At 38.8% G+C, this 19093-nt stretch overlaps 2 protein-coding genes across 4 annotated transcripts; one reads left to right on the forward strand and one right to left on the reverse strand.

The window, feature by feature from the left end:
- Positions 1-479: 479 nt before the first annotated feature.
- LOC131326174 (receptor-like protein kinase FERONIA) lies at positions 480-4869 on the forward strand. Of its 2 annotated transcripts, XM_058358804.1 has the most exons (3): positions 532-713; positions 1580-4322; positions 4792-4869. In XM_058358804.1, exon 2 carries the CDS (start codon positions 1609-1611, stop codon positions 4294-4296), a length of 2688 nt encoding a protein of 895 aa, XP_058214787.1. In that variant the 5' UTR covers positions 532-713; positions 1580-1608; the 3' UTR covers positions 4297-4322; positions 4792-4869. The 2 variants fall into 2 exon arrangements, with proteins under 2 accessions (XP_058214789.1, XP_058214787.1); XM_058358806.1 differs by lacking the exon at positions 4792-4869 and having other exon boundaries at positions 480-713; positions 1580-4672.
- A 1289-nt stretch (positions 4870-6158) lies between these two features.
- On the reverse strand, positions 6159-10328 carry LOC131326175 (thioredoxin H9). 2 transcript variants are annotated; one of them, XM_058358807.1, is made up of 6 exons: positions 10107-10328; positions 9604-9706; positions 9415-9484; positions 8013-8132; positions 6797-6919; positions 6159-6555 (listed from the first exon to the last, which is right to left on the reverse strand). In XM_058358807.1, the coding sequence occupies exons 2-6, from the start codon at positions 9636-9638 to the stop codon at positions 6403-6405; spliced, it is 501 nt and encodes a 166-aa protein (XP_058214790.1). In that variant the 5' UTR covers positions 9639-9706; positions 10107-10328; the 3' UTR covers positions 6159-6402. The 2 variants fall into 2 exon arrangements, with proteins under 2 accessions (XP_058214790.1, XP_058214791.1); XM_058358808.1 differs by lacking the exon at positions 9604-9706 and having other exon boundaries at positions 10107-10323.
- Positions 10329-19093: the final 8765 nt, after the last annotated feature.

Here is a 19093-nt window from a genome sequence, read left to right on the forward strand (position 1 = left end):
AAAATCAGCGAGGATCCAAAAAAAAAAAAAAAAGAATTGAAAATCAGCTGTCACTCATTTATAATCCCACTCTGTATTTTTCAGCTGTGGGGTCTCACTGTTACCCGCCATTAAGATAGCAAAGGGAGTAGTAGTTTAATTAATTAAAACACCAAACCAAGGATATGTTGGTCTTTAGCAACGTACTAGTAGTAATTACTGCATTCGAAATTATCTCGCTCCCTTTCTCAATTTTTTCACTTATAAATTTTAGTTTTTGGCCCGGTTCAGTTAAACTTTTTATTTTTTTTAAATACATATCTTTTATTTTACAAAACATATTATTTTTTTATAATATATTATATTATATTTAATTTTAAAAATAAATACTTACTCTCTTAGCCGAACGAACGAGACCACTTTAAAAAATTTAGAAAAACGCTTTTACTTGCACATCAACACTCGCACCCGCCAGCCCATCATGTGACTTTTATTACTAATAATAATAACGAGGGGAGGAGAAGATGACATAAAAAGCGGCCAACTTTCTTTCTGACTTTGGTTCCAAATAATTCCTCTTCTTCCATTCTCTCTCTCTCTCTCTCTCTCACCGCTGATTCATATGGAGCTACCATTTCCATTTCGTGGAGCTATGGTTGGTTAAATTCTAAACAAATTGCCTGAGCCGAAGTTCCTTCAATTGGATCTCTCCCTCTCCGTACATTTTCTTCAAGGTAATTAACTTATCCACTGCATTTCTTCTTTTCTCTTCTAAGTCTATGGCTAGTTTTTAGTTCCATTTTTCTTTGAATATAACGAGCGTTTTTGTTCGCCGGATCTAGAAGCTTTGTTGCTGTTTTTAAGTAAAAAAAACTTTGCTTTTTTCTTTTACGTAGCTTTTATAGTTGTACTTAATTTTATTTTGTTACCTGAGTAGATTATTAAGCTTGTTTCATATTTATTTATTTAGCTAAACTGGACTCTGATTTTCTCTTCTTTTTCACTAAAATTCAGCTTCATCACCTATGTCTAGTCACCTGTTATTGTAAAGCAAATAAGATTAGGATACTAAATTAATATTTTGGTCTTTTTTTCGTCTCTCTGAATTTCTTAAGATTAACCTTTGAGCCTAAATTGTCAAAATGTATGATCAAAAGCAAAAAGAAAAAATTAAAGACCAAAAAAATTCGAAATAACTATCTTTATTTTGTTTAGTGTTGTATTATCTGAATTTTTTCAATTCGGTCTAATTTATATTTAAAAATATTCATACCAAGAGATCCCACAAATTTTGGCGAGAAACTAAACATGAGATCACTGAAGGTAAATAATACCAACTGCCTTTAAGACAAATTAATTTAATTTAGGCCAAAATTTGTAAATTACGTTAAGGTTTGTGCCTATGGGTAGTTTTTGTGCCATTGGACTCCCTAGTCAAATCGGTGATAACACTCCCAATGATCAACTTTACAAACATGACATTGTATTTTAAAGATTTTGGGATCTAAAATAAAGTTATAGTTTCAGATTCACTTTCAATTTAAAGATGGTTAGCATTGTCCATTATTTGAAGCTGATTTTGTGTTGCAATTAATTTCAGTGTTTCGGAAGATTCACAGCACATTTTCGATGACAAGCTCGCGTAAATATGTCTGCTTTCAGATCTTCAGATTTCTGTTGGTAGCCTCTGTGCTGCATTTAGTCTCAGCTGCAGATTATGTACCAACCGATAAAATTCTCATGAATTGTGGGGGGCCTCCAGAAACTACTGATACTGATGGTCGCAAATGGACCTCAGATATAGGCTCAAAATTTGCTTCTGCGGGTGGGAATTCATCCACATCAACTGCTGCTACGCAAGCTCCTTCAGTTCCTGATGTCCCTTACATGACTGCTAGGGTTTTCGAATCTGAATACACCTATAGCTTCCCTGTAGCTTCCGGTCGTAAATTTATCCGCTTGCATTTCTATCCTTCTTCATACTCGGGGCTAAATGCCTCAAACGCCATCTTCTCTGTTAGTTCCGGGCCATATACCCTTCTCAAGAACTTCAGTGTTGCCCAAACAGCTCAAGCTCTGAACTATGCTTTTATGGTTAAAGAGTATTCTGTCAATGTGCCCACCACAACTTTGAACTTAACCTTCAAACCTTCTCCTGCTTCTCCCAATTCCTATGCCTTTGTAAATGGTATTGAGGTGATTTCGATGCCTGACATCTATGATACTGCTGATGGAAATGCCTTTATCGTGGGGCAAACTACAGCATTTATTATAGATAATAGCACTGCTCTGGAAAATGTTTACAGGTTGAATGTTGGCGGGCAAGACATTTCGCCCTCTGGTGATACAGGGTTGTTTAGATCCTGGAATGATGATGCGCCATACATCTTTGGGGCATCCCTTGGGGTTACAGAATCTAGTGCTCCAAACATGACAATTCGTTATCCTTCAAGCATGCCCTCTTATGTTGCACCAGTTAATGTCTATTCCACTGCTAGATCAATGGGTCCCTACGAGAATACCAACTTGAATTACAATCTTACTTGGTTCTTCACGATCGACTCAGGGTTCTCTTACCTTGTTAGGCTACATTTTTGTGAGGTTGAACAAGACATAACGAAACTTAATCAAAGGGTATTTGATATCTTCCTCAATAATCAAACTGCTCAGAGTGAGGCAGATGTGGTTGCTTGGGCACACGACAACGGGGTTCCAGTTTATCAGGATTACGTAGTCTTCGTTCCCACAGGCACTCCTCGGCAGGATCTTTGGCTTGCGCTGCATCCAAACATGGCCTCAAAACCACAGTATGCTAATGCGATCTTGAATGGTGTGGAGGTATTCAAAGTAAATGATACTCTTGGAAACCTTGCCGGTCCTAATTTGGTTCCCGCTCCTCAAGAAGATATAATGGTCCCGTCATCAACTAATCATCCAGCTACTTCAAATTGGTCAAATAAGCGCAAAGCAATTATTGGTGGAAGTGTGGGTGGTGGTATCGTTGCAATCCTTCTTGTTGGCTTATTTGTCTGGGTTGTTTCTCATCATCGTAGGCAGAGGAAGTGCTCAAGCCCAAGCGATGGACCATCTGGATGGCTCCCTCTTTCGCTATATGGAAATTCACACTCAGCAGGCTCCGCAAAGACTAACACCACAGGAAGCTATGCCTCCTCCCTCCCTTCAAACCTTTGCCGCCACTTTTCATTTGCTGAGATCAAGGCTGCCACCAACAATTTTGACGAAGCGCTACTTCTTGGGGTCGGAGGTTTTGGCAAAGTTTACAAGGGTGAAATCGATGGTGGGACGACTACAGTTGCGATCAAGCGGGGGAACCCCCTGTCTGAGCAAGGTGTGCATGAATTCCAAACTGAAATAGAGATGCTCTCGAAGCTTCGACACCGTCACCTTGTTTCACTGATTGGTTATTGTGAAGAGAACTGTGAAATGATCCTTGTTTACGACTACATGGCTCACGGAACCCTTAGAGAGCACTTATACAAGACCAATAATCCTCCATTGCCATGGAAGCAGAGGCTTGAGATTTGCATTGGAGCTGCTCGTGGTTTACACTATCTCCACACCGGTGCCAAACATACCATTATCCACCGCGATGTTAAGACAACCAACATCCTATTAGACGAGAAGTGGGTGGCCAAGGTTTCTGATTTTGGCTTGTCAAAAACAGGTCCTACACTGGATCACACTCACGTCAGCACGGTTGTTAAAGGCAGTTTCGGGTATTTGGATCCTGAGTACTTCAGGAGGCAGCAGCTGACTGATAAATCTGATGTTTACTCGTTTGGAGTAGTACTCTTTGAGATCTTGTGTGCTCGGCCAGCTTTGAACCCCACGCTTCCAAAGGAGCAAGTGAGTTTGGCAGAATGGGCTTTGCATTGCCAGAACAAGGGTATTCTTGAGCAGATCATCGACCCATATCTAAAGGGTAAGATTGCATCAGAATGCTTCAAAAAGGTTGCTGAGACGGGGATGAAGTGTGTGGGAGATCAGGGGATTGACAGGCCGTCGATGGGTGATGTGTTGTGGAACCTTGAGTTTGCTCTCCAATTGCAGGAGTCTGCGGAGGAAAATGGAGAAGGGCTCGGTGGAATGGACATTGAAGAAGGTTCATTTGATCATGTAGCCTCTAAAGGAAAGAAGGATTCAGAAGCTTCCCCTTGTTTTGATAGTCATGTGACAGATTCAAGGAGCAGTGAGATTTCGATGAGCATTGGTGGCCGGAGCTTAGCTAGTGAAGATTCCGATGGATTGACACCTAGTGCTGTTTTCTCACAGATTATGAACCCAAAAGGACGTTGATATGACCAGAAAGCCATTGATTTCCGGTAAATTCGTTCAAGTGTTGCTTAACCGCTGAAGTGAATTTTCTTTCATCTGTTGTTTTCTTAAATCATTCGTTTATTTACCTCTGTCGTATTAATCGGGTTGTTAGTATGTTTACAACAAAACCATTACAAGTTGCATCAAGTATGACACGGAAGATTGAAAAGAGTTGTTGTATCTCTCATTAAGATGGGGGTGATTCATTAGCGTTTGTGTAAATGCTTCATAGTCTTGTTACCTACCAATTGGTCCATACGAAAAAAACGATGAATCAGTCCAATTGTTCTATTGATTGTATACTCTTAACTTTATCAGTGAGCTACCTAGAATCAATAACCGTCTCTGTTTACTGGTGTGGACGGGTTCCTTGTCTTGTTGATATTCAATTTCCAATTAACCATTTGGTTAACATTCCCGATTATTTTTAACTATTTGGTTAACACTCCCGATTATTTTTTGGACACTTGATAGGAGTAAAATCGACCTGATGAGCTGGCAGAACGTAAGGAGAGAGTTGGATTGCAAAAGCTGTTTGTTGCTCCGTGTGTGTGTGTGTGTGTGTGTGTGTGTGTGTGAGAGAGAGAGAGAGAGAGAGAGAGAGAGTTCAGGCCCGTGATGTTCCCTGCACCGCTATGACAATTGTCTGAGCATGGGGTTGTATAAATGTTTTGCCACCAGTTGCTCTTCCTTAAACTCCGAAATGGTGAAAGAAAGAACATAAACGGAAACAGAAGTAACGAACATAATGGTATCTCGCGTGGTTGATGTTTAAATGAGGTCTCTCCAATCGTTAGCTTTGATCCGTTTTATCTGTTAATGGTGGTACCACCACTATCTCCGATCAGAGAGCACATACTTATGGATGATATATGTTGCTAGAGGTAATTCCAGCTTTGTAGAATTTGTCTTTCAACATGGAACTCATTTTCACCAGCGCCAGTCAGAAATGTTGCACAAAATTTGGCATTGGCAAACTCTGGGATCCAAATCATTCCATTTGGGCAACTAAAGAGATGAATGACACGGCATCTGGCTGTTACCTAGTGACTCAAACAAGCACCTAAAAAGGGAACACTTCATGTTTCGAAAAAGAAAACATAGTAGTAAAAGAATGAGTGCCAATACTGGCATTTAGTTGGGATTTCTGTTTATTGATTAATCAGACTTGTACGCTAGACTGGTACCGCCCAAATCCTTCAATTATCATTTTGGTTGTGGATGTATGGTAGAAGAGCAGTAAATTCAAAGGTTTCTACATATAGAGGGGGTTGTGAACTCAGCTGGTTATTATCAAATTCGACGAAAGGGACAGGAAAACCAAAAAAAAAAAGTGTCGAAAAAGAATTTCCTCTAACCCTGACATTTTAGAAGCCCAAACCTGAGAAACATATGAACTCAAAGATAGTTAGGACACATTAAATGCAGAAATCGTTAAATTATTAATTGTCCCAAAGCGTAAGCTCGACAATTTGCCCAACAATGTATGTATATCAAACTATTCAACATTTTCCCTACTTGCACATTGAGATACAAATATAAACAGGGGGAGCAAAACAAAATGAAGAGAAGAAGAGAATGCGAATGAAGAACAAACATAAATAGAGGGACTTCAACTCAAGACTTCTTCCAACTAGAGCTCCGGCAACATTAAGTTAGCAATTGTCCCAAAAGCTAAAGCTGTTAGAAAATGGACCAACAATATAGACCGGTATAAAAAACCAAATTTCAAAGCATTGCCTAGTAGTTATGTAATGCATCATTTGTTGCTTCAGTTTATGCACCAATTTGGAGGAGGATCACGATTTTGCAACTGCCGTTAGGCTGAAAGAACCAAAGCGAGAAAGAAAAGACATTGAATTAACTCCACATAAACAAAAACCTCTCCACATTCAGGACAATCACCAATTTCTCAAACAATTATTGACAAAGATACACGGGTTTAAGCTAATGTAATTATCAAAAACACAGGACACTTAACTTGCAAAGGCAAAAGATATATACCAATCACACGAGAATCACACCAAGTAGAGAGAATTGGCAGTGCCCTAACCACTCATAAATGCGATGGGAAACATGCAACAACTATGCATGAAATGGGTTCACTGAATCCACAATTGCAGTGATCTTCTTCTGTAGCTCCGGTTTGTTGGCTCCAACTAGTTTGTCGACTTGCTGGCCATCTCTTAGGAAGAAGAAGGTTGGAGTGGCTTTGATATCCCATGATGTGCTGAAATCCTGCACCAGTAAAAAACAGAGGATTTGTTTCCCGTACATAACACCTATGCTACAAAATCATCCCAACATATGGAATGAGACAATCAGTCCACAAAAAATAGATTTTTTTTAAACACAAAGTATCTCAAATAACGTCTGCTCAAGTGAGGCACAAAACAAGAGATATGGTCTTTGATTGAATGAAGACTCATTGTCAATGTTCTTTCACTTTCCAAGTATGCAACAGGTTTTTCTTACTTACAGTAAGTTCGTCAACATCAACAGTTAGGAACATCAGAGAAGGGTATTTCTCAGAAAGCTCGCAATATAAGGGCGCAATCATTCTGCAGGGACCACACCATGATGCACTGAAGTTTGCAACCACCTGTTGAAGAATCAGCTCCAGTTAGAATGAAAACCATGACAGACCTCTTCACAAACGAATAAAAATCATATAAAGAATAAGACTTTCCAAAGAAGCTTATAAATGGTAGTAATTTCCATGCCTAATGCTTACAAGAGATCTGTGCATTGCTTCTAAATTATTTTTCAAGTCACATGAACTCTCAGAAACCGTTCCTATGAGGGAAAAAAACATGGCCTAAAACTGTCCAAAACAAAAAAAGTTAAAATGGTGCAGCAAAAGAGAGAACTTGATCTATAAGCTACATACAGGACAAACCACATTTTAAACAAACTGAAAAAAGGAATACCAAAGTTTCATCAAGGACCTCCATCTTAGCAGTTTTCCCAAAAGCAGCACTTATCGCCATTAGATGCCATTATTCACGAAATAAAGTGCCATTCTCCTCGAGTAACAAAATACAAACAGAAGCTATGTATTTCAAAATTACTGTGTACAAAAGGCCAGCAATCTGAATCCTGAACATGTATTCTCTCCTAAAAGACTATCGTGACAATTATCAAGTTTCTCTACCAAGGTCACTTATTTCTGGTAATACAGTGGCTGAAAGAAGGGATAAAATCAAGCACTCCTCATGGACTATAGAGAAAAAAAAACACCAAAAAACTTTCTTGTAGAACACTGAAGGGTGGCCATGAGATTTGACTTCGAATGAAAAGGGCTTTTGCTGGAAAAGCCCATGAAATCCAACAGTTAGCATGATAACCTTTCCAGCTCTTCCACCCGTTGAATGAGTAGATAGTAAATGCAGCTTATTAAGGTGATACATCACACATCATCATCTTTAATGTTTCTCCAATACCCAAAAGGTTCGCATTGCCTCGATATTGGTAAACTTTATTCAATGTTTTCTAAACTTTATGCAGCAGATATGAAATTCTTCTAATAGTTCCTCGCGGAGAATAAATGACTCACGTCAGAAAGGGAAATAAGCAGGGTTCAATTCCATAAGACAGGAGAGGACTAAGGAACCATGCTGAGGCTCGTTACGCTCGTACTCGTAGTTTCTATGATATATTCTTGTGCCAGAGTATTACCATGCTTATGTACTTACCGTCTTGCCATCCTTCCTTGCTTGTGACACCTTCTCATCCCAGCTTTCTTTCGTTGTGATGAGGTGCACATTTCCACCAGCAAACTCGACATGATGCTCAGAGTCGTCGTCGTTTTGAGGCTACAAAAAGAGTAAAGTTACAACTTTTATGCCAAAAAGGTAAAAAGGTTAATTAGCTTCTCAGTATGACATTACAATGGCAACTAAATAATGTTTTTTTTGTGGAGGAAGGATTTCCCAAGTCCTCCTTTTATGGGGCTAGAAGCCTAGAGCATGAGTCAGTAATTAACAGTTCTATTGTAACCACTCGGGTAATTGAGTCAGCCATCTTTTGGTTCCATACCCATAGCCTAGTATAGGCCATCAAAGAGTAAGACAAACCCATACCCGATAAGACAAAAGTCACTGAAACAAATAATAACCATCCTGCAGATATGAGTCTATGTTAGCTAACATAAACAAGTACAATTCGAAATAAGAAACACAAAAAAATGAGGTACATTTTAGTCCTCTATCTCTTTTTTTCATGGTGATTTTTCCAATTTCCTATGAGGGTTAGTAATTATACATATGCAAAAGCACGAAACATCCAATGCAAACATTTTCATCATTCATGAACTTTCTGAGCCACAGTTATCAAAACCACACCCAACATCCAACCAATGAAAGAGCTCGTCAAAGTTCAATTGTTAGCCGTTGGGTCAACTATGTGAACCATCTACAAGAATATGTTATGATGAGAAGTATACTAGTATTCCTTTCCAAAGCATGGGTGGGGATTGTTGCCGCTCGCAGAGTTTGAATACTGGCTGTCTCGTACTAAAAGTCTACATTAAATGCTTAGGTTGAGCCTCATAAGGCTAAATAATCAGCGTTACACTTTTACCCAGAGGAAGCAAACATTGGACTGACTGGTTCGACTTAAAACTGTCTGGTTTATCACTGGCCATGTGGTTCAGTCCAGTTCACCAACAAAAGGGATCAAGATTTTGAACCATGGTTCCATCTCTACTCAAAGTTAACCAAGTTCATACGAAAACCCACTGGGAACCCAGGCTTTTTTAATTTCCACATGTCCTTGAATTGATATGGCATCATCAAGCTTACAAAGCATTGGAAAATTGAAGCATAGCGGAAATGTCATTCTATTGCCTTCCCTCAGACTGGATGTGTTTTCTGAGAGTAAGGAAAACCAATAAAACAGAATTGCACAGGAAAAAGGAGCAAACCCACATGAAAGTACCTACAAGATTGAAAAAGAATCAATCACCACCACCACTATACTAGCACTGGAACTGAAGAAAAATGGATGATTTACATAAGATAAGATGAAGACCCACAGCCTTCCATATGTTCAATCACATGTGGTTTACTCGGGTTTTCCTTTTTTGAGGAAGATTACCTTAGAGAAGCAGAAACCCATCTTGAATGTTTGGAGAGAGCTTGATATGCTAAACCCTAGCTGCAGATCCCTGAAATCCAGAGTGAATCAAAAAAATGATGAGCTAACGTTTAAATTTGAATTTAAAAAAACAGTACATAGTAAATCACGGCCCCAATAAGGAAAGAAAAAGAGTTTACTCGCACTAACTTAGTCCAAACCACTGGATTGCATACACACATCATTTCCCACAACAAATATATGTTTGTCAATTCATACGCACGCTCAAAGTGTATCGTTCTTCTCTTAAAACCTTCATACAGCCAGCATAGGAAGATATCCAGTGAACATGTATGCAATTTCTCAAGCTTTACAACAAAACTAGCTACAATACAAGTCCTCATGAGCTATCTTTAACAAATTAAGCAGTACTAAAGGTAAGAACTTTACAACAGTAAACCCAGGATTCTAAGTTGAAAATAAAAACCCAGAAAGCCTATTAAGCTTTGGCAAAACTATCCGACTTTTTCTCTTCCCCCAATATTGGGAAAGATACACCAATCAACCCAGAGCTTCTCCAGTAGAAAACCAAAAACCCAATTGACGAATCTCTTCAATTGGCACGCAACAGAGAAGTTCTGTTGGAAGTACCTCAAGAACAATAAAGCTGGCGCACAACGAATCAAGAGAACATAAAGAGTGCGAAAACTAACCTTGAAATCGAACCTGTGGGGGATCGTTTAAGTCGGCCACTCCGGCGTAAGAGGTTGGCGATTCGTATCAAAGCCCTAAAAAATGGATTAGTTCAACCCCTTTAGCCTGAGAATGACGACGACGAGTTCCACAGATGCGTACTGTCGGCTTGAGTATTCGATTGATTCGATGCTTCCCAGATTGGCAAGGCCGTTTTGGTCATTTTTGCACTAGAAGGCGGTTAAATAAATGAGGTTGTCCGCAAGATCTAACTAAACAGTTTCTTAAATCATTAGTATGCCCACCCACTTCGGATGGCTCCACGTTTTTGTCACCCAAAAAAAAAAATTACTCCTTAATTGAAGTACATTATTTGTATTTCCGTTGGCTGGGTCATGGGTGATTAAACAGACCTTTCCGTGCATCCAGCTCGAGAGTCCTGCAAAGATAATTTGAAGTGGTTAATTTTTTTGAACATATTTATTTGTAAAACATAAGCCTAATATGATTTTGGTAAGGAATTTTTTAGAATTCCCCACGAATTGAGTTTATTTTTTCAAAAAACTCATAACAAATATTTTAAGAAAAATGAGCAATTCGAAATATTTTTGCGGGACCCCAGGTGGACCAAATAAAAAGGTTTGTGCATGATTTGTTTCGATTTATAATCGTATTAATCTGTACACAAAAAGATTTGTGCATGATCTGTTTCGATTAATTGTATTAATCTGGACTTACACATGATTAAAGTTTACACCCCTTGAATCTTTCGCATAAATTAGTATTGAAATGGAGCACCAAAAATTGTATTCCTTGGATTCGGCTCTAGGTTTTGTCAGAAAGAACATATTCCAACCATGTTTTGGCTGTTGAATGCCAAATTCATTATTGTGTTCGGAGTTTGTGAATCGTCTCCTGGTCTCCATCACCGACACACCCACACTCAAAACCAAAACCTTCTTACTTCTTGATATCTAGTAGTATTAAATTATTGAGACCTGCTCTTTTAATGTTTTTTTGCTGGAAAAAGAAGAAGTCTAGGAACACACTAGTCAAGATTATTTTTTTAAACACAACCGTGTTCGTGCCGTTCGACGAATATTGTCTCTATGTACGTCGAATGATTCCGGACATAATTATCTATAATTGTATTTTAAACTTATATTCCTAAAATTAATATAAGCTCTTTTTAATGGAAATTGTATCGTTTGGACCATGGCACTAAAAGAAGACGGTGAATTGTTGCTTGTGACAAGTCTTTTGATTTGATGGCGCAATTAAAAAGAAGAAGAAGAAGAAGAAGAAGAGGTAAGTGAAGAAATATGAGCTCAACCTCATCATAGAATTCTTCCTTCTCAATATAAGTAAAGGTTATGTTTCTCAAAAAAAATCAAATACAGTATTATCCAATGATGGACAATTTGATCTACCTCTATGGGCCCAGTTGGCCTACCAATCCAAGCTTTAAGGAAACAAGTTTGGCATTGGTTTACCCAGTCATTGCACTAACGTATTTTTTAAAAATAGGGATATCCAAGCTAGCTTGATTCATCGTCCTACCTCTCACTAAACTAATTAAAGAAACCAACTTCCTTGACGTAGACTTCATCTCATTACAAAATGATACAGTATATTGATAACCTGAAATCACATGATCCAGTTTTCTTGTAACTTCTTTTTTTCTTTTCATGTAGGGGTTTTTAGGTATCGATCCTTCAAGAATTGATGAAAGTGTGCGGAAACCGATCAAGAAATGCATGAAGTGCCCAACCATACCGATGTATATTGTAGGTAGAAGTGAGATTACTAGCTTAGTGATCTTAGGGCACAGACGCACAGTCACATGGTACTTCAAGATTCATACACAGTGTATAGATCCCGCAAGAATATTCGGTGTTGAAAGGTTGTTGGGATAGGAGCACCAATAAATTTTGGTAGAACGCATTCGCAGCCAAATTACACTCACTATTTTTGGGAGTCAACTCGCATTTTCTTTGGAGAAAGTGATTTTTCCCCATAAGGCCGGCCACTAAACTTAACTTGCCTCTTCACAAGTTCTCTACAACAACTATGAGAGAGAATAGAGGGAAGAACATAGTATAACAATCTTGCTATTTACCTTTAATTGCAGTCTGAAGTCTTTGACATAAAAAGTTAAAAAACCATTCTTCATTGCAAGATACAAACACATTCTTTACAACATTTGTAATTTATATATAGTCCGGGGAAAATAGATCAAGAACAACTTTCAAGCTCTTCTGTAGCTCCAATTCTATTCCACACACCAGAAGCCAGCTTCAAACAAACAAACAAACATTACACTCCAACAACAGTAACTTACCCTTTCCTATTCCACCTGCTTTTGAGTCCTCAAATTTAAAATTTTCAAAGGTTTATCCAATGTTTTGGGAAAATCCAGTAAATTTGAAAGGGATTTTTGACATTAATCGCATGGTATATACTTCCGTAGTTTTGTGCCCAACAGCGGGCAGCCGTCTCATACTCGTATCAGTCAGCCTTGGACATATGGGCAATCTCTGCCACATAGGGATCATCGGGATTTGGATAAGAGGACCTGATTCAGAGGCAAGTATTATCTGCCATCCAGCAGTGTAGCAGGACAGAATTCTGCTAACAACTACGGTAGCAATTTATTAACAGGTCGCAAAATGAAGCCTTCACTACCAAGGTATATGAGATTGCATATCGAAGGATTGAAACTATATGCAGTATGCCCTCTCACTAACTGCAATTTTTCACTATTCATTCCCGTATTATTAATAAGAAAAATGCCATTGAGGTGCCAAAACATAACATGACCGCTTATTCCTACTTTGTGAGCCTCTTGAGGTTGAGTTGAGTTTTGTTCACCCTCCTTATAAATTTCTTAAAAGAGGGTGAACATTATCCTCATTCCTATTGGTTAAAATGGTGTGGATCTCACCATAAAATGATGTCATGCTTATCAAAAAGCGTATTGTATGGTAAGCATGACATCATTTTGTAGTAGGATTCACACCATTTCAATCAATAAGAATGAGAGTAATGTTCACCTAGCCTCTTTCAAAGAGGGTGAACAAAGTTGCATTCCTTGATAGTGAACATAGGTAGCATACATATTCTCATGATCTAAGCATCATTATCCCTAGTAGCCTCCTTTTTATAATGGAAACTTCTGTACTATCCCACAAAGCATGGATTGAAAGGGGTAAGGGTATGTTATGCAATTGTTTAAAGCCCAATTAAGCACTTTCCAATAGCCCACGCATATTGTGGGCATAGCTACAAGTTCAGTAAGGTGATCATTCCTCCTCCCGAGATGAACTTTAGCTTAAGTACTACTCATTCTGAAAGAGAGAGATCTGAACGCAGACAACTACAATAGCACAACTACAATAGCCAGTGGCATGCTCTTCAGGAGTCATGTTTCCGTGCACAAGAAGCACAACTCCTATCTTTTGTGGCCTTTAAGCCATCAGGCTCCAATAATCGTTGAGAATCTCGAGATCACCCTAACTAAATCAGGCTTACCAATTGGAGGCGACCTGTTTGGCCACCATTTGATGCACACTAGCAACGCCATTTGTTATATTTTGAGTTGTTTGCTTTGTCTCCAAGAAAGCATATCTCCTTAGTCTAGCAGCTTTATGACATCATCTTTCGTTGGTAATGTACCGCCTTTCCCTGCCCCTTCTTCCTCTTCCAAGGTTGCCAAAGTTCTCAACTAGCTCATCTTTGATATTCAGCACCTTTTTGAACACCTGTGTATCAAGCCCAACCCACGTCTAAGGAAAACAAGGTTATGGCATGGTTATTTCAATTCTTCAAGGGAAAAAAGGGGCCAAATGGAGGCATCAAAGCTCAGAGCTTTACCCAAGGGGTTCTAGGCCTCGGATGGCCCAATCCTATGTCACTCTAGGAATAGATGGTGAAGTGACCGTGGCAGAGGGATGGTTTTAGGGTGATCGTGTTGGTGATGGACGAGTGGTACGTAGTACTTCAACGATCTTTGTAGTGGCCTGATTTCTACCCCTTTCCATAAACTAAAGTTTACTATTTATGGTTGGACTCCACCATCTTCTATCTTCTGGTATTTTGAAAATCCTTTTTATCGATTTATTATTTGTCTTTATCCGATTTAAAATGAGGGAGATGGGAGCGTTTTGCCAAAATGATTTATTTTTTGACTAACTAAGGGTAAAATGGTCATATATTTTGATGTACAGATAAATTAGGATCCAAATTACTTAGGTTAGAAAGAAGATTCGACAAGCCTTTTAACGGTTCAAGCTACGCACAAATCGGAGTTCGGAATAAGCCCGCAAAATTGACATATTGTGTACTATTTATACGCCTTAGGCACAATTCGCTCATCCCCTAAAGTTCACAAACGGCCAAACTTTGTGGTATTGCCATAGACACTCTCGAACTCCGATTTGGACATTGGCTGAACCATTGTAAAACTTGTCTAGACTACTTTCTAATCAAAGTAGTTTGAATCCAAAATTATTTATTCATCAAAAGACATGACGATTTTACCCTCGACATGTTGAAACATAAATTACATTGAAAAAATCCTCGTGCATCTCACTAATTTTAAACCGGATCAAAATCTAGTTTATATTGATAAAGACGGTATTCAAAGTACTATAAGTTGGTGGAATCTCGACCCAGAAAAATATTAGATTTTTGTTTATGAACATTTATCAATGCAACTTTCACAAAAATGAATATATTTTCCGTATATTGATGCACGTTAACCCCAAGTAGAGGTTAGCATTTTTGTTGATAAAATAATCTATGTATTTTTATCAGGATGATGTTCTTAACCGTATTATAAAAAACAAAAAAAGTAATCTTTTTGCTAACATCCAATCAATATATACAAAATATATTTGCACGGTGCACCTTATAGGTTTTTTTTTTATCGGCAAAAGATGAAAATTTCATTAAAATCGGGGAGAGGGAAGAGGGGATCTAACAAAAAGTTGGAATACACAACTAACAAGCAAAGGCCCAAACACCGAAGGGTCTACAAGAGATTACAACATAGAAACAATAGAGCCCAACCCAACACCCAAGTAAAACAATACAGTCTAAACACCCAAAATCCTGCCCAACCCTGGACCGCCCCACCCAAGCCAACCCCCATAACCCTAACCACAATGGCAGCCACCACCGTACAAGACATCGGAGGACCCAGCCTCGCCGTTAAGCCGATCCGACCTCTCCTAGATGTTTCAATCGGCGGTTGGAATCCGGCCTACGAGAGAGACCATTGAGGCAGCCACGGCATGGGTACCAAAACCAACCACCAAAAAACCCTCAAGCTTCACGATCAAACAAGCAGCAACAACCAACCAGAGAAGACGACCTGCCGATCCCTCGCCCGAACGAGATCTCAGAAAGGCTGTCGGCCGGAATTCGGCTCGCAAAAACGACCAAGAGTAAACCATTCATGAGGACCGTAACCACACTGCCGCCGCTTGAGAGAAACCGAACCAAATCTGACCGCCATCTTTGCCAATCGATTTTGAATAAAACCTGCAAAAAAACAGAAAAAAAAACCTCCACCACCACCTAAATCCGCCACACCACCACCACCACCCATCGCCCAAAACCACCACAGCAGATCAGGAGTCATCCAATGCCGCTAGGCATACTGGAGGAACCAAGGGACCACCAGTCGGAGACTAAAAGGCCGAGCCTCGAGCGTCACGCCCTCCCACACAGAGGAAGGCATTGACCCCAATCGGAACTAAGACATGGTTGGGGGGGAGGGGGGAAGAGAGAGGGAGGGAGCAGGTGAGGATAGAGGGAGAGAAGAAGGATGGAGGGAGGAGGGACGGCCTGGGGGGAGGAGGACTAGATCAGTTGATGATAATAATAAGTTTTAGTGTCAACCAATAACAGAACAATGGTTGTTACTATTTAGCAAGTAAACATACTGTGAATCAAAATAAGACTAAGTGGATGTCGATTTGCAAAGTCTAAGGACTCAATAGGTTTAATTGATAGATAGAGGGTGAAATAGAAGGAAATTAAATAGTTGAGGGAATAAAAGAAATAAAAAATTATTGGGAAGTCCACTACAGCATATTTGTAACCTACTAAATTCACTTCTAAATTTCATAACCCCTCTAGTCCACTAATTAGGTTTTGGTGAGGCCTTAAATCCAATTCAATTAAAAAAAGAATTAGTTCAGGACCAAAATACCCTTACCTTTAAAAACTGTTAATCTGATATATCTCACTCCTATAAAATCTCCCATATCCCACTCCTATAAAATCTCTCATATTCACGTTGTTCCCATATCCAGAAGGGAAACAGAGTCTAAACGAGAGAGAGAGAGAGAGAGAGAGAAGATTACCCTTTCCATTCAAATCTCATATTTTTAGCCCATTATCCGTTCTACGTTTGAAATTCCAGAAGTTACGTTGGAATAAAGCAACAGAAGATTCTCATTTTCTGATACACTGTATATAACATAATTGTACATATATAACGTTATATACTCGTTCATTAGTTCTCATTTAACGTGCGATACTTACATTTTACGTTATATACTCATTCATCGGCTCGCATTTAACGTTATATGAGTTTTTGAAATCTTTTTTTATTATAATACAAGAACATATAACATTCCACGTTTACATCTGAACGTTCATATATTAACATAAAATGGTATATGTTAAGTTATATACTCATTCATCAGCTCGCATTTAACGTTATATACTCATTCATTCATGACAGAAGACCACATATAACGATATTAAGGATGCAAACCTAAAATGATTTTGGTTGTTTAGGTTTAACCTTATATAATGTCAATATAACGTCATTGTACTTATATAACGTTATATAAGGTTATATACTTTATTGAATTAGTACGCGCAGCGGCCTCAATAGAGCGACAGAAGATTCTTCTTTTCTGATACACTGTATATAACGTTATATACTCGTTCATCAGTTCACATTCAACGTGAAATACTTACATTTTACATTATATACTCATTTATCAGCTCGCATTTAACGTTATTGTTACCCAAATTATGCAACCTAGAGGGGGGGTGAATAGGATTGCTAGTAATAATTACCAATAAAAATTTATCTCTAACAATATATGCAAACAATAAGTATGCAATCAAAATAGAGAGATAGAGAGATAGAACCCGTTTATAGTGGTTCGGTCCGGATTTGTCCACGGTCCGGCCCTACTCCACTTCTCCTCAAGCAATTACTTGAAGGTTAGACTAATCTTTAAAAGATTACAACTTGTAAGTCTTGCGGGTGCTTACAAGAACCGAATGCCTCTAGCTTTCCCGAGGAGCTAGCACAACCGCAAGAATTTTCTCCGAAAACTTCTCAAAAACAATAACACCCAAATTCCAACCCGAATTTGGTCTTCTAAGTTTTCAAGTGTTTGACTCAAACACTCACTTAGGAAATACAAGTATGTGAAGAAGGTATGAAAATTATCGCTCACGACTTGTACAAATTTTCTCTCGAGAATAATATGAAAGTGGAAGAACAATGAGAATTTTTGGCTTTGATCTTTTGAGAATTTGCTCTTGCAATAAAATGGAATGTTGTAGCTTGTGTATATACTCATTAATGAGTTCTTGATGCCTTATATAGCCATCCATATGCTTCCTAGCCGTTGGAAACTAGCCGTTGGAACTAGCCGTTGGAAACTAGCCGTTGGAAACTAGCCGTTTGAAACTAGCCGTTGGAAACTAGCCGTTTGAAACTAGCCGTTGGAAACTAGCCGTTTGAAACTAGCCGTTGACAGAGTGGTCATCCGGGTGGTCGTCCGATGGTTTCCGGTTGTCACAGCTTTCTGTTCAGACAGCCGGCTTGTCAGCCGGTTCGTCAACCTGTGGCTCACAATTTCATCTAAATAAACCGTTAAAGCATGTATTGAGCTCAATAAAGTCTTTGTAAATATAAATCATGAATCCAAGAGACTTTATGCTATATTTCAAGGTCACGAAAATATTTAATTCGGGAATCGACTTTTCGATAATTTTGTATTTGCCGAATAAAAATATCATTGAATTAATCATCAAAATAATTAATAGAGATGCATATAAATTTTCACAAATTATAATGCATACATTTTTCAACAATCTCCCCCTTTTTGATGATGACACAAAATGATAGTTTTTATTCAAGTAGGAGTTATGCCAATCTCCCCCTTAATACATGCACCAAAGCAGTTATCTACGATCAACGAGTAATAGCAATAATCATCAGATCATAGCAAGCAATTTTTTAAATTTGCCCAAAATGGCAAGATAGATCAATTAAAACTTGGCTTTTTCTCCCCCTGTGACATCATAAAAAAAAACTAAAAAGAGAAAAACAATAGGGCCATGGTTCCAGCACCATGCCGCTCTTGCCCTGTAGCACTCTATCTTCGTTCATTGAGAGCTTGGCGTCCTTGATTTTCGTATTCTCGAATAATGGCTGCTACAACGGCAGCTATAATGCCAATCCAATACCACAGAGTATCCACATTTACATTCCACCCGAACCATGGTGGTATTCTTATTGTAAGTAACGCACACAGCAGAATGAAGATAAAGAGTTGCATCCAAATGGTTTGGATAAACAACCTGAACTCTGCTCGTTCGGCATCTCTTTCGTAAAACTCAAACGGTAACCCTTGCGGTATGTTTGCCATTGCTTGATGAGAGATTTAGGCCGAGAGAGAAGGAAAGATAGATAGATGAGGAGATAGAGATTGTGTTGTTGAATTTATAGAGTATGAGATTGCCGAATTGTTTGAAATGCTGCGCCGAATTGTTTGAAATGGTGCGCCGAAGTGTTTGAAATGGTGCGCCGAATTGATTGAATTGCTGCGCCGAAAGAGAGATAATAGGGGATGCGGCACCGAATAGAGATAGGATAGGGGATGCGGCGCCGAATAGGACAAGAATAGGGGAAGAAAATTGTGTTCGGGTGTTTATTGTTGTGTCCCCTTAATACATGCTCCCCCTAAAA

The sequence above is a fragment of the Rhododendron vialii genome, chromosome 5a (genome assembly GCF_030253575.1).
Source record: "Rhododendron vialii isolate Sample 1 chromosome 5a, ASM3025357v1".
Taxonomy (NCBI): Eukaryota; Viridiplantae; Streptophyta; class Magnoliopsida; order Ericales; family Ericaceae; genus Rhododendron; species Rhododendron vialii.